Source organism: Ciconia boyciana, chromosome 25 (assembly GCF_034638445.1).
Source record: "Ciconia boyciana chromosome 25, ASM3463844v1, whole genome shotgun sequence".
NCBI lineage: Eukaryota > Metazoa > Chordata > Aves > Ciconiiformes > Ciconiidae > Ciconia > Ciconia boyciana.
The window spans coordinates 1,157,893-1,178,143 of record NC_132958.1 but is presented as its reverse complement, the minus strand read 5'-3'; the positions used below and the strand labels follow the sequence as shown (position 1 = coordinate 1,178,143).

General features: G+C 52.6%; 1 protein-coding gene across 1 annotated transcript; it reads left to right on the top strand.

The window, feature by feature from the left end:
- The first annotated feature begins 1,136 nt into the window (after positions 1 to 1,136).
- SLC4A5 (solute carrier family 4 member 5) lies at positions 1,137 to 19,959 on the top strand. Its single transcript, XM_072846315.1, has 24 exons — positions 1,137 to 1,240; positions 3,776 to 3,936; positions 4,170 to 4,325; positions 5,849 to 5,944; positions 6,295 to 6,350; positions 8,281 to 8,438; positions 8,535 to 8,622; positions 8,799 to 8,953; positions 9,325 to 9,468; positions 9,658 to 9,832; positions 10,192 to 10,325; positions 10,441 to 10,712; positions 13,387 to 13,448; positions 13,944 to 14,144; positions 14,550 to 14,663; positions 15,332 to 15,493; positions 16,627 to 16,805; positions 16,902 to 16,974; positions 17,145 to 17,213; positions 17,494 to 17,667; positions 17,820 to 17,981; positions 18,494 to 18,575; positions 19,315 to 19,382; positions 19,918 to 19,959. The coding sequence occupies exons 1-23, from the start codon at positions 1,188 to 1,190 to the stop codon at positions 19,347 to 19,349; spliced, it is 2,961 nt and encodes a 986-aa protein (XP_072702416.1). The 5' UTR covers positions 1,137 to 1,187; the 3' UTR covers positions 19,350 to 19,382; positions 19,918 to 19,959.
- Positions 19,960 to 20,251: the final 292 nt, after the last annotated feature.

Genomic DNA, 20,251 nt, shown 5'->3' with positions numbered 1-20,251 from the left:
CTATTACCCGACTTTCTTATTCCCAGGGTTGAGAACAGGAGGATTCTGCTAACAAAGACATTTTCCGAGTTGGATTAACTCCTGCTGCATTAGGAGAGGGCTAAGCCCAAGATTTTAATAAAAATACACCATTTCCATGGAGCCTGGCGTAGGGCTGATTTTAACCTCTTGTTTGAATAACGGCGCAACTGGGGAGCAGTCCCATCCATGCCACGTCCAGGTTCATACCCACGTGTTTGATTCCTCCTTGCAACCCAGCTTATGAGGCTTTGCTAGAAAAGCACGTGAAGATGGAGAGGGTTAAAAGAAAGCCCAGCCTGGCTTTTTTTTGAGAGGAGAGGGCAGGTCCGTCACCCTCCCGTGGCCGCGGGGAATGCACCAAAGATGAAAAACCCTTTTCCCATCAGTCAGGAGGTTTGCGGGCTGGTGACGTGTTGCCGCTCCCCTTCCCGAAACACACCACGGGGAGCAGGAGGCAATAGGTGTCCTCCCCAGCCTGGCCGGTTATTTGCAGCAAGAAGCTGGATTTTTCCTGCAGAAATGGTAAATTTGTATTATTCCCCTTGAATGATACACGTTCCCCTTGGGAATCCAGCGGGAAAACGTGTGCCGAGCACTCGTGCGTCCCAATGCACAGTGCCGGAGACCGTAAGGGGGATGGGGATTTGGTTGCTGATGGCAGGTGACTCTCACCTGGTAAAAACAGGCTCTGTGGTAGGGAAAAATGTGGGATACCCCACGGAAATGGGGCGCATAATGCTCCTGGAAGGGGAATTTGACTATATTGTATATAGGGGTGGCCGCGTTCCTCGATTCCCAGCGGGACCTATCTATTCTCCTCCTGGCTGCTACGCAGCCTCCGCTCATCCTTTCCACCAGCATCCCAGATGTCTTTGCACAGGGATTTTGGGACAGGGTTACTTAGAGTTTCCCCACTCCTGAATGTCTCTCACCTTAAACATTTCCCTCAAAACCTCCTTTTTTTACCCCAGGAGCCTAAATATCCCTATAGATCCCTCTTTACCCCGCCAGGGCTTTCCATATGGGAATGGTGCATGATCATCTCGTCTCCGGCTGATGGTAAACCTCTTTTTTTCCCCACCCTGGCAGTGTCACCAGCTGCCGAACGCCTCCGCTACATCTTGGGGGAAGACGATGAGCCTCCCAACCCCACGCTCTTCACGGAGATGGACACGCTGCAGCACGACGGCGAGGAGATGGAGTGGAAAGAGTCGGCCAGGTGAGGGGCAGGGAGATGCTTTGGGTTGCAAAATGTGTCGGGTAAAGATCACCCCCTAAATACCCTTGGGTGGAAACGGGTTCAGGGAATGAGCATCACTTTTATTGAGGTTAAAAAAGCCATGCCTGAATTAGGGAAATGCAGAAAACACGGCGTTTTCGGGGTCTTTGCATGGGGCTGCAGCCTGCCGAGGAGGAGGAGGAAGGGAGGAAGATTTCCCATCTTCTCCCACATCTCCCCAGGTTGGATCAACCCCAGAGCCAGGGTTTTTCCCATTCGCAGTTGCAGCATGAGAGCAAAGCCCTGCAGAAAGGGCTGGGAGGGTGAAAAAAACGGGGTAACGTGCTGGGAAACTGGAGAGTTCGAGCAGAGAGCTGGGAAATGGGAATAGGTGACATAAAGAACATTTTCCCAGGTCTTTGCCCCACACACACTTTTGCTGCCCAGACCAAGAGTCAAAATTCTACCTCTCAAGCAATGATAGTAATAAAAACCCACCCACTACATCTTTAATAAAAGTATTAGAGGAGTTGCAAGTGGCGTTCTCTTTATTGAACTAGGAGCTTATCCAAGGGAAAAATCTCAAATCCAAGTGGGATTTTCTCTTCCTAGCCTCACCTGTGTAAGGGCTAGTAGGGTTGGGGTTTTTTGGGGCGCTTTGGGAAGGGAGTCAGGGGTGCTGATGGCATCCCAAGCCCTTTCCTCTCAGTAGCACATGCGGGACTTCCGAGTCCATGTGCGGAGGTTCGCCCGAGGGATGGGGAAGAGAGCAGGATCAGGCCCTGCAGGTGCTCGTCCCATCTCTTGGGCTGGTTATTGGCATCACCAAAAATTTGGAAAGCTCTTAAGCATCCTCCTGGTTGCCATCCCTGCTCAAAATGCAGCAGCACAAGGATTGCTAAAATCCTTTATTTCCCCCTACACAATTTTGCATAGCTCTGTATCTACTCATCCCTCCCCGCTCCCCAAAAAGCTTGGAAGGCAAAAAATCAGCGCTTGCATTGGGATTTTCATCAGGGAGGGCTTGAGATGGAGGTTTCCAAATTCCCCCCAGGAGGATGGAGGTTTCTCAAGTCCCGGACTTCCGCTCTCCGGCGAGAAGTGGTTCAGCCTCTTTAGCCGCAGGAGAGCAGCTCGTTGGTGGGAGCAGCGCTACCTGCGGCTAAATCCGCAATAAATGGAAATAAATGGAAATAAAGAAGCTGAGCGCAGCAGGGAGATGGGGTTTTGCTGTAGCCTTGGCGAAAGCACCACGGGATGCCGGTCCCGGGGCAAAGGCGCCGCTGGAAACGTGCCTCAAGTCCCACACGCTGCCCAAGCTGCCGCCCCGTGTGCATGCTAACCCACTTTCGGCAGGAAAACGAGGCAAAAAAGAAACAAAAAGCGACCTAATCGGCTTTGGGCGAGTGCCGGCAGGGCTTAGCAGGTGCTATGGCGGGAAGCTTGAATTTCCTCTCAATAAAAGCAGTGTTGTTTGAAGGGCTGGAGAAGGGGTTTCTGCAAAGAAATCAGGGTGGGGAGCTTTGGACTGATGGGCACTAGGGCCACATTTTATATTTTTGGATGCTCTGGGGTTTGGTCCCTAGCGCAGACCATTCCTGGTACTCCCGGAGAATATTTTGGGGCTTTTTTAATAGGGACACCCACTATTTTCTCTTTGCAGCAGCATTTTAATGCACCCCCCTGCAGCCGATGCAATCCCGGGCTCTCCCCACCCTTCCCCTGCAGCGTTCAGGAGCCATCAGATATTTCCAAAAACCCTTCTCCTCCTACATCCTTTTTGTCTGTTCCCTCTGCGGCGGCAGGAGCCCAAATCCCAGTTGTACCAGTTAAAAGTTGTAAGGTTAAGCCCTGCGAAGGCTAATCCACGGAGCCTGCAAACCTCCTGTACAGGAAAAGCAGCTTTCTTCCCCAAATCGACGTCTTGCTGAGAGCCGCCTGCCCTCCCTGGAGCCAGAGCCCCATTCCCGGGGAGCTGGGAGAAATCAGCCACTATTCCCGAATTTGCTCTGAAGTCTTTGGTTTTTAAAATTAAGGAAAAACAAGGAGGTGGAAGGGCTGATTTCCAAGGGCTTGCAAACCCTCTCGTCTCCCACCGTGGGAATGAAGCGCCCAGGTTGCAGTCTGAGCATTGCTAAGGAATTAAAAAGACATTTACAATGCCCTGGTTTTTGCTTTCCTGCGTGCACGGCTGGTCCGTGCGGGTGCGGATCCTGGCAAGGTCAGCTCCATGGGAAAACCTCCCAAATCTTGCAGGAGCAGTTTGAGGAGGGTCACATCCGCAGGGTTGAGTTCAGTGGTGGAGCCAAGAGGTTTTGCTCCGCTCTGCAACCATGCAAGCAGCACTTTGTCTAATAATGTTACTTGATTTCTCCATTCCCATCCTGAATAACAAGCAAAAACTTTGCAGGGTGAATTAATTCAGACTTGCAAAGCCTCCTGCAGAAGGGAAACAGGAAAAGCAATTCTCTTAGTCTCTTCTCGTACACCATCCCCACTCCGTGCCCGTCCCCATGGCTGCCGCTGTCGTTTCAGGTGGATAAAGTTTGAAGAAAAGGTGGAGGAAGGCGGGGAGAGGTGGAGCAAGCCCCACGTGTCCACGTTGTCTTTGCACAGCCTGTTTGAGCTACGGACGTGTCTACAGACTGGAACGGTGCTCCTGGACTTAGATGGCTACTCTTTGCCCCAGATCATAGGTACGAGCGGGTATCAGTGGCTTCAGATGGATTTTTCCCCATGTCCTAAAGTTCTGGGAACAGATTTAAATGCATTTACTTGCTGCACGCAAATATAAACCAACTTGCATGGGAATAAGCAAAGACGGGAGTTGAGAGCCATCAACCCCATTCAATAAGTGTTGTTGCCTTGAGCTTTCTGGGATGGTTTGCAGTGGGGTAACCTGTGCACCTCCCTCGTTTGATGCTTGCAGACGATGTCATTGAGAAGCAGATCGAGGATGGTCTGCTCAAGCCAGAGCTGCGAGAGAAGATAAGCTACGTGCTCCTCAGGAAGCACCGTCACCAAACCAAGAAGCCAATCCACCGGTCCTTGGCTGACATCGGAAAGTCCGTCTCCTCCAACACAAGTGAGTCCTTGGGTTCCAACCTGCACCTGGTTGCATCCTCGAGTTTTCGGTGAGCAAGCCTGGGGGGAGGAAGATCTTAGGAGAAGGAAAGGGGGAAACCCAACCATTTGGGGCACCCAACGATTTACTGCATCGAGAAAGACCCCAAAAGCTCTGCCACTGGTGGCTTTAAGGGTGGGAGGTCACTGGGAGCCAGAAGCCAAGGAGATGTCTGCTGAGATGGACAACGGCGTTGTGTGATGGACAACGGCTTTGGCAGTCGCTTGGCCAAGGGGCTTTCTGGCAGAGCAGCCTACAGACAAATCCAGTCTGCTCCGTGGTTGAACCTGCCTATTTTTGAGCCATTATAAAAGGGGATTTGTTTGTTTTCACACTAGATTATTTACTTAGGTTTAAACAGAGGTCATTTGGTGGAGCCTGGGATTTGCCAGGCTTCAACTGCTCCCTGGGTAGACAGAAACAGCAGCGCCCAAGCTCAAAGTGCACATGGAAGAGGCCATCAATAAGCAATATTCCCACCCCCTGGGCATCCCCAGGTTTCAAAGCAGCCATCATCCATGTCGGAGGACTAGATATTTGAGCTAACATTTGCCCAGAAGCTCTCAAAACGGAGCACAACTTGGAAATGTTGTGGTGAGTCCCTGTAGTTATGGAAAACAGGGGCATCTTTTGTTTTTCTAGTTCCTTGCTGAGACGATGGCGTCACTTTGAGTTTGCAAATAGGGACACCAAGGAAAAGATGGTTGCTGGCAGGAGCAGGGGGTCCCTTCGTTTCTTGTGCCAACGGCAACTCCGTGATACTGGAATAAATACCGCTGGCACATTGAAAATAGGGTCATGCCCAGTGGGAACTTCTTTGTTATTTTTAGTGGATTTAACAAAAAAAATTTAGGCTAGGTGCTGTGGTTGCAGCTGGTGTTTCAGAGAGATGCAGAGCAACAAAACTGCTCCAGATGGTTTTTCCCACAGAAAACACAGATTTGGGGATTCAGGAGGTTTTCTGAGAAAATGCTGGGCTTAACACAGAAAACGCATGGGAGGAAATCACGAGTTTAGGGAGGAGAAACGTTCACATGAAACTTGGTGGTGGCCAGCGTAAATATTTTGAAGTGTGAAGTTCATGGCAAATTTCAAGTATAGGTTTCTTTGGAGAATTAGGAGACTAAAAAGCCAAATAACGTGTTGGGTCTTCCTAAGTAACAGAAATTGCACTTCTGAACCCATTTATAACCTCAAAGAGAGCATTGGTGGGGCGTGGGGTGGTGCAGGCTCCTTGCACGGAGCCTCTGCAGCGGGGAGACTTGGGTTAAGGCAGTTTATTCTTTGCTAATGGGAAAATCACGACGGGTGGGATAAAAGTGCAAATGAGGGTGTGAGGGAAAAGCAAATTGCTGCTGTATCAGCGCTGGAAGGGTCACGTCTGTGCCAGGCAGCTGATTTTCAGCCCGGGTTCTTGCCTTCAGCATCACCCAATGGTTCCCCATGGCACCTGCATCTCCTCTAACGTGGCTCCTTTCCCGCAGCCCGCAGCCCCGTCCGGAGCCCAGCCACCGGTGCCACCTTCCACCGCTCCACCGAGGACCTGCGGATGCGGCAGAGCGCGAGCTACGGCCGCCTGCGTAAGCCGGGGAGGGCGGTGGGGAGGCTGAAACGGTCCTAAAAGAAGCAGGGGGGAAAAAAAAAAATCAAGTTGCAATATGAGAGCGGGCAATTGCAATCACAAGGGGATCCCACCACAGCTATAAATGAGGTGTGGTTTATGTAGCCCCAGGGTGACTGATATCAGAAAAACTCATATTCTTGGGCTTTCATCTTATTGCACCTGGTTTGAAAGCCCAGCTATAATAAATAATGTTTTTTTAATTTGCACTGAAGTCCTCCCGCCGTGTTTTCTCCTTGCATGTGGGGCTGAAATTGGGCTGTGCATCACGGGGCGGTTTTCTCACCTTCTCTCTCTTATCGCCATCAGGTCACGCGCAGAGTCGAAGCATGAACGACATCTCGGACACACCGAGCACCGACCAGGTAATCGTCCCCGAAAACATTAGTGCGACGCTGTGGGGAGCATCTCCGACACAAACCGCGATGGGGCCGGGGCTCTGTGGTTGTTAAGGTCCATGTGAGCCTTGTGCAGCTTCGCTCGGTCAATAACCACACAAATTCCTAATTAGGGAAATTAAAATACACGTATTGATCCCTGCTAACTCATGGGGAAACTGTCCCAGAACTAATACCTGTGCTTGCAAGTTGAACACAGAATTAGGGACATGCAAGGATGCTGATGTAGCTTGAGATCCTTAGGGTGGAGAAAAGAATTCCTTAAAATCTTTCGGTAGGAAAGGAAAGGAAAGGTGCTTGGAAGAGTGCAGGGACCCTAAAAGAGCCTTTGCTTGGCTGGGTAAGGGCAGGTTGCAGGGGCTAAATCCCAACCAAGCACTTGGGTCTGCAAACATGCACACAGCTCTCGAGATAAGTCTGTAAATAGAGGCGGGTTCTGTTTTTCGCACCGTGATGGACGTGGGCTTCTTAATACAAAGCTCAGCCGAGAGTCCGTCAGGGGCTTTTCTTCCCCTGGTTTGCTGGGAAGGAGGTCAGGCTGCTCCGGCAGTTCTTGGGCAGATCTCTGCTCGGCGATGCGATGGATCAGCAGGGGTTTGTGCCGTTCTTTTGCTGGACGTCCCGTCCCCATCCTGGCATCGAGGCTATTTAAGCTGAGAACTGTTGATGCATGATATGGGCTTTGCTTTGTTTCTGTTTGTGCGTGATTTCAGCATAAACCTAAGGGAAAACTAAACATAACGCAGGTTTGTAGGGGACAGTACGGGATAACAGCTTGCTTTTCCCCAGGGATGTCCTCGCTGGGCTTACCTGGGGTGATGCAATTTAGGGGGAAGCGAAGGACGTAAATTCATGAGTTGCTGGGAGCCACGGGACAGGGATGCCACGATATCAGGGAGGCAGCAGGTTTCCAGGGCACCTTCCTAAATTAGAGCTGCAATAAAGCAAGCCAACTGCCCACTAACGAACCCCAAATATCAGCCTCCAGCAGTGGGGTGCGGAGGGTTAATCCCAAAATATGCAAAGCATTTAGATTTAATCGCCCTATTAGGCCCACTACAAAGGGACTTTTTAAGTGTTACTTGAAGCTTAGTGGTCACTGTTAACTCCTGCTCTTGCTTATTCCAAGCTGCGTTGGAGGAGTTGCTTTATTATTATTATTTTTTTTCCATTTGGGTTTAAAAGATTAGAAAGGGGAGAGCTTGCTGCCTGGCTCACATGCCTCCCCTCATGCTGGCATATAGATTATAATAACACCCTGCCTGGGTTGGTATTGAACCCTTTTAGACTAATAATGAAAGAGCTGCAGGGGAGAAGAGACCCGGGGAATAAATCCATGAACGAGGTTTCCTACTTCCATTATTTGTTCCTGCTCCGAGGATGAGACTGGGGGAAAATGAGCTACAAAAACATGCCCCATGCACGGCACCAAGCGGTGTTTCTGCATTATATAGGGTCTCAGGGGAGCCCAGGGCTGCAGGCCTGCAAATAGGCTTGCAAAAATGCATGCTGGCTTGCTCCAGGATCCGTATTTTTTGGCTCAGATTTTCTGCAGGGGGATTGCATGGGGTTTTCCTTGCGTAGACCCCAGCGCAGCAAAGCGCCTTTTGCAAACCGCCCAGTTGCACGTTGTATTAGGGAGCCCCGAGCGTGTGGTTTCAAGTTAATCTCAGGCTTAGTGATGGTTTTGAGTAACGAAGAAATTCAGCTTTATGAATTCTTGCTGGTTTATTCTTGGATATGGTTCTTGAATCCCCACCTCTGGGAGTCCTGGGACCTTCAGAGATGAAGAGGTTTGACCCTGCGGCTTCAGCTTTTGCATTCGGGGTGTGGAAAAGAGGAGAGAAAAACCAAATTTTGGCAACTGCTCCCTTCCCCACCCTCATCTTTCCGACAGCTGAAGAACAAGTTCATCAAGAAGATCCCCAAGGATGCGGAGGCCTCCAATGTGCTGGTGGGAGAAGTGGAGTTCCTGGAGAAGCCCTTCGTGGCTTTCGTGCGGCTCCTCCAGGCGACGATGCTGGGAGGTGTGACGGAGGTGCCCGTCCCCACCAGGTGAGCACAATTCCTTCGAGTCCAAAGCACCGAGTGGTCTCACGACACGGATGCCAGTGGTCCGAGGTTGCCAACACAGCGCCTTTCCCTTCCCAGGTTCCTTTTTATTCTCCTTGGTCCTGCGGGAAAAGCCAAATCCTACAACGAGATCGGCAGAGCCATCGCAACCCTCATGGTGGATGATGTGAGTAGGTGCAACACCCGGTCCTTGCTGGGAGCCCCCTTGCTCAGAGCCAAGAAAAAAAAGCAATTTTCATCCTATCGCCCAAACGAATGAGCTTTAAAATCCCATAACGACATGGGACATGTGCGTGCTGGACGCTGTTCTCAGGCTGACACCTCTCCTCTCTTGACCCCCAGCTCTTCAGCGACGTTGCCTACAAAGCCCGGGATAGAGAAGACCTGATCGCCGGCATAGACGAGTTTTTGGATGAAGTCATCGTCCTGCCACCCGGCGAGTGGGACCCCAACATTAGGATTGAGCCACCCAAAAAAGTGCCCTCGGCTGAGAAGAGGTAGGTGGGAGACGTGGGGCTGGTCCCAGCCCTGTGGCCATCCCCATCTCTCCTGTTTTGGAGATGCTGGAGGAGGACAGCAGCTTCGCTTGCCTTCATCCCTAGAAATAATCTCTGCAAATTTTCCAGAAATGCTGCTTGATTTCAGCAGTTTTTGCCCCCAGATCAGCTCAGAGCTGTCTCCACTCTGCAAAATCTGCGTTACCCCCCTGGGTTGAGCAAATCCAGCTCTTGATCTTTCCGAATTCACCCCAAAACCCAAGCTCTAGTGCAGGCGGAGAGCTACACCATGGCCTTGGTTGTGGTCCCTCCATCAGGACTGGCTTGGTAGGGCAGGCGCTGTGGCCGACGCTGGTGACTCTCTCCCGCAGGAAATCAGTTTTCTCGCTGAACGAAGTGGGGCAGATGAATGGCACGGCCGGTGGGGCAGGCGCCGGGGGCGGTGGAGGAGGCAGCGACGATGGGGAGATGCCCGAAGTTCATGAAATTGGGGAAGAGCTTGCATGGACTGGCAGGTGAGCAAGCACCCCACCACCCAAAAAACTTCAGAGGGTGCCAGCACCCATCAGCATCTCCTGCTGGCTCACCCCGTGGTCTTCTGGGGCACGGAGGTGTGAAATCCTTTTGGGCACAGGTTTTTGCGCAGCACCCTATCTATTTTGGTGGAAAGCCCATGCATCTGGTCCTCGGTGGTGTCTCCCCAGGTTTTGCGGTGGCCTCTATTTGGATATCAAGAGGAAGCTGCCCTGGTTCCCGAGTGACTTCTATGAAGGCTTTCATATCCAGTCCATCTCTGCCATCTTGTTCATCTACCTGGGCTGCATCACCAATGCCATCACGTTTGGGGGCTTGCTTGGGGATGCTACGGACAACTACCAGGTCGAGTCCAAGGAGGGGGGTCACTTTGGCTTGGGGACAGCAAGCAGGGACGGGACAGGATGGGATGGGATGGGACAGGATGGGATGGGATGGGACAGAATGAGATTTACCCCCCTTGTGCCATGCCAAGCTTTAATGCTGGGGATGGAAATTCATTGCCAAGTGGGACTGGCAGTCCTGAAATACCTGCAGGATGGGAAAACCCGTCTCAATGGCAATGCCAGGAGCAAGAGGACGTGGCCCCAACCATCCTATATGGGTCCAAGCAGAGGTCGTTAATTCCCATCTCCATCCGGGCTGCCCGTGGGAATGTAACATGGCCCAGCATCACCATAACGCTGGGTTTGATCCATCCCCAGGGCGTCATGGAGAGCTTCCTCGGCACGGCAATGGCAGGCTCCATGTTTTGCCTCTTCGCCGGGCAGCCGCTCATCATCCTCAGCAGCACTGGCCCCATCCTCATCTTTGAGAAGCTGCTCTTCGACTTCAGCAAGTAGGTGCTGGGTGATGCCAGGGGGAACCGGGACCCATCTGTACCGGGCTGGGAGCTGTCCTCCAGCCCACGGCGCGCTCTCACGGGGCTGCTCTCGCCTTGTCCCTGCTTTCAGAGGCAACGGCATCGACTACATGGAGTTTCGCCTCTGGATCGGCTTGCACTCTGCTGTACAGTGCCTTATCCTGGTGGCCACCGACGCCAGCTTCATTATAAAGTACATCACCCGCTTCACAGAGGAAGGCTTCTCCACCCTCATCAGCTTCATCTTCATCTACGACGCCATCAAGAAGATGATCGGAGCTTTTAAGTACTACCCCATCAATTCAGACTTCAAGCCGGACTACGTGACCATGTACAAGTGCGAGTGCATCGCTCCCGACCCAGGTGAGTACACATCTTTTTCGGCGCCGGATGGGGAAGATGAAGGGGATGGGGGGATCCCGCCGTGGATAAGTCCCGCTGGATCATTGGCCGAGGACATGGAAGGAGGCAGCTACCCAGTCAGCGTGGGGTGGAGAGACCTCGTTCTCCTCCTCTGAGAGTGATTTTGGGCAAGATGGAAGTACAGCCTTGTCCCCCATGGATGAGCACGTCGGTGCTTGCCAGGACACGGCGAATGGTTCCAGAGAGCCGAGGCCTCAGCCTCACCAGCCAGACCTGGATGGATAAAAAGGAAATGTGGGGAAAAAGAAAAAAAAAGATATTTTAGGTCACTAATTCCAGCCTGCTGCCGATGGAAACTTATTCTCCAAAAAATACACCGGAGAGGTTTTGTCCTCTCCGCTGTCTGGGACGCCCTGGGATGTCCTGGTTCAATGTGGAAACCTCCTTGGACTGTTTTTTCTCCTCTTTCTTACTCCTTTTCAAAAAGGAGAGGCCATCGGGCTCTGAGCAGACGGTCTTTTGATGGCTCCGCTGGTTTTGCTCTTGGTTAGACGTACCTGATGATTCCCAGTCCGAATCGTGCAGCTCAAATGCTCCCACGGCCACCTGGAAGGGAGCAGAGATCTTCAGTTTGGGCTAATGCCAGCGACCGCCTGCTCTCAGATGAGCTGAGTTTATTTAAAAAGTCTAAATGCTAACAATTTTGGGGAGTATCAGCTGCGGATAGAGGAGGCAGAGAGGTGTGATGGCGAAGCTCTCCCCAGAAATACAAGCATCCAAGACTGCCATGCAACGTGTTCCTAATACATCTGTCATTGCAAGAAGAGCTCTCACCTGCCGCGACGGAAATAACATTTATTGGGTATAATTTTGTATTTTTCCTCAATTTCTGTTTATCAACCACCTGCTGAGGAGTGACCCGATCCCGTTGGATTTTGAAAGCCCTGCGTGCAGTGGGGAGCACTTGCAGATGACACAATCCTTTCCAAACCAAAAGCCTCCCACATTTGACCTGCAGGAAAGCGAAGCCTGATGGCCGACGCAATCCCCGGGGGGCTGAAATATCCCGAACGGGACCGTGACTACCTCCATCCACCCGCATGTGCCGGCATCTGCCCGGCAGCGCCCGCCACCACGGCTTAATGCAGGAGGAAGGCGAAGCCTTTAGCCTCCGGGGAGGTCTCCCCCGTTTCGAAGCCCCCGTCCCAAGCAAACCCCGGGTGGCCGAGAGGCATTTGCACCCCAAAAACCTTAAGCCTCTTTGCAGCCCAGCCCCATTCCTCGCCCTCGCTGCCCCGGGCACCCAAGGCAGCGGTGGCCACACTGGATTTTCCATTCCTCTAGATATTGAGAAATTATGTTTATTCCCCCCTACATCCTTTTTTTTAATCTTTTTTTTTATTAGTTCTGATTTTTGATTATTATAACTGATTTGTACCATATTTGTCTCTGCTGCACACATCAATTTGGGCTGATTTCAATCTCAAGTGAGTATCGCCTTCTAAATATTAAAACTATTTTAACATTTGATACTCTTCCCCTGTGGGGGTTTTGTTGTTATTTTTTTCCATGTATTTTACTTTTCTTTCTGGTCTGATAAAAGGGTTTATGTAGAGCCCTTCGGGGTCCTCTCTTAAGATGCCACCGGTGGTATGCTACCCTTTAAGTTGTAGAAATCACAAATAAGGCCGGTTTCTGGAAAAATAGAAGGTTATGGAGGAAAAAATAATAATAATAATGTTTTTAATGCTGGGTTTGCCAGCGCCGTTTCCTGGAGCCCGGTTTCGGCAGCCCCCGGGTCTCTGCTTCTAACCCAGCAATCGCTTCTCCTTCATTAATCCTCGGTGCCGGGGATGGAGGCAGCAGGTTGGGGCAGCTGAAATTCCCGCTTGGCACAGGAAGAGGATGGACCGGAGGGAAGAGGGGGGCAGAGCGGTCCTGGACCCTGCTTAGGGGCACCCATAAAGAACATGGGTGCTCCTGAAGCCGCGGAGCTGCGTCGCCCGAAGAGCCGAGCAGAGCTGCTTTTTGCACTGGAGGAGAAGGTGCCAGGGGCTAGAAAGGATGGATTTTTTTGCTGTGAGACACCAAAACACCCCTAAAATATAAAAAAAAAATAATAAAAAAAACCCAAACAAAACAAACAAACAAAAAAAAGCAATTTGGGCATAGAATCATAGAATGGTTTGGGTTGGAAAGGACCTTTAAAGGTCATCTAGAGCCACCTCTCCAAAAGTAACAGGCTGCTTTTTCAGTCTTCTACCCCGTGGTTTTAAGACGCAGGTGTTGGGATGCTCGACTCCACAGCCAGCAGCTTCCCCGGGAAGCTCCTAAAAATTTTAGGAGCTGGGAAGCTCCTAAAAATACCTCCCCCCCGGCACTCACCAGCCCCAGAGGGAGAAGCTGCCGAAGGAGAAGCCGTGTTCTCTGCCAGCACGTGGGATTAATCAGGGAGAAGTCACTGCGGGGTTAGAAATGGGTGGTTTTCTCCCCAAATCCTGGTCCGCCCTCGGGATGCCGATCCCCACATGGCTCTTGGAGGACGTGCTCGACCCCGCGTTTGCTTTTATGCCAGCTGGGCTGAGCTGTGCCTCTCTGGGTGAAGCCTGGCTGCTTTTAATACAGAAACCTCGATATTAGCCAAAAACCTCAATAACAAACTCCTTTCCCGCAGCCAACGCGACCTTGTTCGATGCTTCAGCTCCAGTGGCACCAAACACCACTAACGTTTCTCTGGTAAGCGGCTTCGCTCATCCCGATGAGAAATTTGGGACAAGGGAGGGCAAATCCCAGGGACTTTTGCACCGGGGGAGCGATGTGCACCAGCTCGGAGCGAGGGAAGCACGGGATTTGCATTGGTTTGGGTTCATGGTTGGGCTTGGCGGCACCAAATCCCCACTTTTTTGCCCAAATTAATAGCAGCTCCAGGGTTTTCCCGTGGTTATGGGGCTCTCGGCAGCAGCAGCCCTGGGAAATACCCCTTTCCTTGCACGCTGCAATTACTTAAACTGCTAATTTTGCTTTTTTTGGCCAGGAAATACCCCTTTCCTTGCACACTGCAATTGCTTAAAATACTGATTTTGCCTTTTGGCTGGGTAATACCCTTTTCCTTGCATGCTGCAATTACTTAAAATGCTATTTTTGCTTTTTTGGCCAGGAAATACCCTTTTCCTTGGGTGCTGCTATTCCTTACGATGCTAATTTTGCTTTTCTGGGGGGGTTTCTCCCCAGTACAATGCTATTAACCTAACAGCTCTGGACTGGACTCAGCTGAGTAAGAAGGAGTGTCTCAAATACGGCGGCAGCTTAGTGGGGAAATCCTGTAAATTCGTGCCCGACCTGGCCCTTATGTCCTTCATCCTCTTCTTCGGGACCTACTCCATGACTCTGACCCTGAAAAAATTCAAATTCAGCCGCTATTTCCCCACCAAGGTAAGGAAAGCGCCGGGTTTTACCTTCCCCTTTTCCAAAACGTAGGAAAATCAGGAGCTGTCGGTCTCTTTGCTGGATGTAAAGAGCTCCAGGAAAATAAATCTATATTTCTAGGAGATGTCGGAAGTTGCTATTTCTAGCAATTAGGAGACTCCTCCCCGAGCTTTTAGCCGCTGATTTGGCTCTTGCACGCTGAATAACCCATCACCTTGCGATGCAAAGGGGAAAAAAATCTGCATTTTGAGGGTTGTGCCCGTGGGTGAGCAGAGCTGGAAAGCCCCAGGGAAGGATGCCGAAGCAGGAGCAAACCTCTCCATCCCATTAATTAGCCTCTCCATCCCGTTCATTAGCCTCTCCATCCCATTAATTACCCTTTCCACCCCCGTTTCCCCATCTTGCCTCCAGGTCAGGGCTTTCATTGCTGATTTTTCCAATGTCTTCTCCATCCTCCTCTTCTGCGGAGTGGATGCCTGTTTCGGACTGGACACCCCTAAGCTCCATATCCCCAGTATCATCAAGGTTCGGCTGCACCGGGAGGGACCCCTCACTTCTCCGCCCGTGCTCTCCTTCCAGCTCCTCACCGGTTTTCAGGGAAAATCGCAGCTCCTGCGGTGTCCGGGCACCTTCTTAAAAGCTACTTTGTCTTTTCTGGGGGAATATTCTAATTCTGTGACTTTTTTTTCCTTCCTTTTTTTGTTGTTTTTTTTCCCCCTTTTCTCTTTTCTCACTCCTGGCAGCTGCGTAAACTTATTAGCGATTTCTCTATCTTTATGTCCATACTAATGTTTGTGGGGCTGGATGTGCTTTTCGGACTCAACACCCCAAAGCTCCAAGTGCCTACTGATTTTAAGGTAAAAAAAAAAAAAAGCAATAAAATGCCTTTCTGGAAGCGTTGCCAAAAATTTGCCTTCCCCCTATCCAGGGTATCGCTGTCAGTGGTGTGGGGAGTCCCAGTGAGCATCTGGGGAAAATCTGGGGTCGAGGCATGTGGATGCCGGGGGTGGTTTGGGTACCGACGCGTGGTGGTGGGATTCAGGGATGGATATGGGATAGGATGGTGTTTGGAGGAAATGGGGTTCAGGGGTGCTGCGGGACTTCCCAAAATGTCAGCGCTTGGGTTTTTCCCCCTCTCTGACCCGTGCCCAGGCTTGGCTGCGGTGTCCAAACCCTCTCTTTCCCCCCCCCAGCCCACCCGTGTGGACCGAGGGTGGTTCGTGTTTCCCTTCGGGAAGAACCCGTGGTGGGTTTACCTGGCGAGCGCCCTGCCCGCCCTCCTCGTCACCATCCTCATCTTCATGGACCAGCAGATCACGGCCGTCATCGTCAACAGGAAGGAGCACAAGCTGCGGGTGAGCCCAGACCCGTCCCACGCTCGGGGGCACAGCATCGCGTCGGGTACCGCCTGCATCCCTGCCAGCACCCGCTTTTGGGGTGCGGATCGGGTGCTGCTGCAAGGCACGGGGGGGTTCGCCCCAGCTTGGCACACTGTGCAAAGCAGGGGCTCGCCCTTTCCTTTGCAAGCTGTATTTTTGGGGTGACAGCGCCTCCGGGGTGTTAAATTCACCCAATGCTGTAGGTAGCGGGGTGCAGCGGGGTGATGTTGGGTGCCCTGCAGCAACGGTGGGTGCAGGAAGGTGATGCAGGGTGTAGTGTGGGGGATGGGGGGTGCAGCGTGGCCATGTGGGGTGCATCAGGGCGATGCAGTGTGTATGAGCAATGCGGGGTGCATCAGGGGGATGCGGGGTGCTTCAGGGGGGTGCAGGGTGCACCACGGCAAAGCAGGGTGCACTGTGGCAACGTGGGGTGCATCAGCGCAATGTGGGGTGCACTGCAGCAATGATGGGCGATGCAGGGTGGACTGTGGGGGATGCAGGGTGTACCGTGGCAAAGTGGGGTGCATGGGGGTGATGCGGGGTGCTTCAGGATGATGTGGGGTGATGCAGGGTACACTGTGGCAATGTGGGGTGCATGGGGGTGATGCGGGGTGCTTCAGGATGATGCGGGGTGATGCAGGGTATATCACAGCAAAGTGGGGTGCATGAGGGTGATGCAGGGTGCTTCAGGATGATGTGGGGTGATGCAGGGTATATCACAGCAAAGTGGGGTGCATGAGGGCGATGCAGGGTGCACCAGGGCGATGCGGGGTGCACCAGGGCGATGCGGGGTGCATCAGGGTGATGCGGGGTGCCCCATGGCGATGCAGGGTGCACTATGGCAACGTGAGGTGCATCGGTGCGATGTGGGGTGCACCGCAGCAACGAGGGGTGTACGAGGGTGATGCAGGGTGCACTGTGGCGATGCGGGGTGCTTCAGGGCGATGCAGGGTGCACCACGGCGGTGTGGGGTGCTTCAGGGGTGCATCGGGGGGTTGCAGCAGGGTGCGTCCCGGGAGAAACCTCGCCTTGCTGGGCCCTGGGGTGAATATAGGAACAGCTTCACGAGTCGTGTTGCCCCCCCGACCCTCCTGGGTGCTGTGTTGCAGAAAGCAGCGGGCTACCACCTGGACCTGTTCTGGGTGGGCATCCTCATGGCCGTCTGCTCCTTCATGGGGCTGCCCTGGTACGTGGCAGCCACCGTCATCTCCATCGCCCACATCGACAGCTTGAAGATGGAGACGGAGACCAGCGCCCCGGGGGAGCAGCCCCAATTCCTGGGTGTCAGGTGAGGAAGGCTTGGCCGCGCTCTTCCTCGGGGTGGGGTGGGGAATCCAGACGCAGCAGCCGGCACGGCCTCATCCTGCTTCTCTCGCTGTTCCAGGGAGCAGAGAGTGACCGGCATCATCGTCTTTGTGCTGACGGGGATTTCTGTCTTCCTGGCCCCTATCCTGAAGGTAAAACATTCCCGTTCCTCCATCCCCGCTCCCTCCCTGCAGATATTTGGGGACCTGGGAAGAAAAAGCTGGATTTCCCCCCCTCCATGGCCCCCAGCCTTGGTCCCCGTCCCCGGGAAAGAGCTGCCGCCTTCCTTGGGGTAAGCGCCATGTTTTTCCCATGTCCCTAGTACATCCCCATGCCGGTGCTCTACGGCGTCTTTCTGTACATGGGCGTTGCATCGCTGAACGGCATCCAGGTAAGCGCTCCTCATTCTCCTCCTCCTCCTCCTCCTCCTCCTCATCCTCATCCTCCTTAATGGCCATGAAGGGGTCCTATGCCAGGGCAAAAAGGGGGATTTTCACCCCCAAATTTGCATGCATCCAACATTTCCAGCTGCGTGGGACAGCAGATATCCAAAACCCTCTGAGAAACACACAAAAGCCCCAAATTCCCCATTTTGGGGACTAAAAGAGGGTTTATCTGGGCAACCTGGGGAGTGGGGCCAAGGGGTAACACCAGCCTTCATCCCACCGCAGTTTTGGGACCGCTGCAAGCTCTTCCTCATGCCGGCCAAGCACCAACCCGACTACGTCTTCCTCCGGCATGTGCCGCTGCGCCGCATCCACCTCTTCACGCTGGTGCAGATCGTCTGCCTGGCCGTCCTCTGGATCCTCAAATCCACCGTGGCCGCTATCATCTTCCCCGTCATGGTAAGGCCATCCCCTGGACTGCTATTGCAGCCTCCTTTACAAGATTTTTTTTTGAGATTTAAGGAAATTTTGGCTTGGTCCTGTGGTGCTCCCCACGTCTTGGGATGAGAGATGCTCTTGTAGATCCCGCTCTCGCGTCTCTCCCCTCCTAGATTTTAGCCCTGATCCTGGTGAGGCGGCTTCTGGATTTTGTCTTCTCCCAACACGACCTGGCCTGGATTGACAACATCATCCCCGAGAAGGAGAAGAAGAAGGAGGATGACAAGAAGAAGAAGAAAAAAGGCAACAAAGGAGATAGCAGCAGCGATGAGGAGGTGGGTGCGGGGTGGGTGGGGGGGCTCCCATGGACGGCGGGGGCATCCCAGACTGGCTGGGGAGGGAAAGGTCCCACCGAAACCTCCAGGCTGGGTTTGGGATGAAGGTCTTTGATTCATGGAGGGGTTTCACTGTGTATATAGGACCAGTTGATTGAGGGGCTTTAAGTGATGCTTAGGGGCTGGCCGGAGGCTCCAGGGGATGCTCAAAGTGTCCCAAAAGCTGGAGAATCGTGGCAAAAATGAAATCCTTAGGGAAAAGAGCCAAAATCCCATGGCTGAGTGTACGGCACCTGTCGTACAGTGGCAAAGCATCATTAACCCATGCAACTCCCTGCGGCAGACCCTTTCCCGGGCAGAAGGGCTGAGAGTTTATTTGGGAAGCGGAAGGCAAAGCCGCCGCCTCCTCCTGCATCCACCTCTGGAGGTTTTGGGTCCCTTTGGGTGCTCCAGGTGGTCTCGGAGCCCACCCAGGCGCTGCCTTCACCGAATTTCCCCACTTTCTTCCCCAGTTCCCACCTCCCTCAGTCATTAAGATCCCCATGGAGCCCCTGCCATCGCAGCCCCGAAACGGGGGTCCCCATTGCCTCAGCCGTAAGTAAAGAGCTCAGGAGCCTCTTTCGCATTCCCTACCGCTTCCTAACCCCCCCCGCAACGGGATCCACTCGGCCACCGATGGCACTAACCCCGCTAAAAGGCGCAGCCTGGATCTGTCCCGCCGAAGTGGGGAGGAGGGTTTGCTGTATTTAAAGCAGGTTTGAGAGGATGCAGCAGGCTCGGTGCTGCTAATAATTTTGTATTCCAAGTGGCTGGGAAGCCAGGACTCTCCTGGGTCTCCCCCCTGAGCCGATGCTGATGGGGATTTTTTTTTTTTTTTTAAATATATATTTGGGAAGGTTTTGAGCCCTCAAAAGCAGGGAATGCGGAGCTTGTGGCGGCGTTACCCCGGCTGCGAAAGAGCAGATGTGTTCAATTTGGCTCAACCTTCTGCCCAAAACATCGTACGTGAGCTGGTGCAAAGCCAGCCATGACCAAAAAAATTCAGAATAAATCTGGGTGAGTGTATTCCAGCTCAGCACCAGGTTGCATCATGATGCCAGCAAGTTTTAACACGATAATTCATTGACTCTGTCCTCAAGCTGCTGCTAGCAGGGGCTGGTGGGGCCTTTCTCTTTCTCTGATCACCCCAAAAATCAGCATTTCTCGGGAGTTTCTCCTCCTCCCACCGTCTGGAGGATGCTGGACCCAGCAGCAGGTTGGAGGGAGGGGATGAGTGATTTTTTGGGGGGCTCCTTCCTCACCTGGGAAGTGTTTTACCTCTCTGTCCCCCCAGGAAAGAGGTCCTCCACCTGGAGCTTTGCGTTCTGATTCCTCCCCGAACGGTTCAGACCTGGATCGCAGGTAAACGGCACCGAACAGGCTCCGCCACCCACTCCCCCATCCCCAGGGGACCAGCAGCCGCCATGGAAAACATTTTCGGGGTCACCGGCCGATGCTCCTGGCTGAGCATTGCTCGCTCGAGCCGGTTGCCATCATCCTTGGGCATTTCTGAAATAGCTGGGTATATTTTCGCAGCATCCCTCTGTATTTTGGGTGCTTTCGTTTGCCGGCCCCGGCTATCGGGTTGTTGGGAGCGGGGCTGCGTGGGATGACGCATCCCAAGCCTGGCATGAGAGGGTTTAGAGCAATAAAAATGCCGCTGGGTGACAGCCACAGAGATTTTTAGGATTGGGATGTACATCTGAATCCTGAAAGCTTGGGATTATTCTCCACCTGCAGCTGCGAATTCTGCAGATTGTACATATTAAAGGCAAAATATCATATTTTTATCCATTTTTACTGATTTAGCATCATCTGGAGCCCTTTGCTGGGGTGGTTCTGGGGTGTGGGTACCCATGCCCGGATGCTCACTTCCCTGTCTCCTCCTCCTCCTCAGTATTACGCTTCACCTGAAGATTTCATGCCCGTCGTCTCCTGCATTTAACTACTCCCGAAACCCCATCTGCGCCGTGCCCCAGGTGAAGATAGAGATGGAGTCAGACTACGAGGACACCGACACCGAAAAACCACCTCGGGACATGGGCAGTGAGACCACACTATAGTCCTGTGCAGCGCTTCCTCTGCAATTTATATATATATATAGATATTTATATATTCATATATATATATAAAGCAAATTGGGCTTATTTTTCTATGTGAGATGGAGGAGACCAGTGGCCCCAGGGGTCCGGTAGTTTTTAGCGTCACGAGTTAAACGCATTGTTGAATTT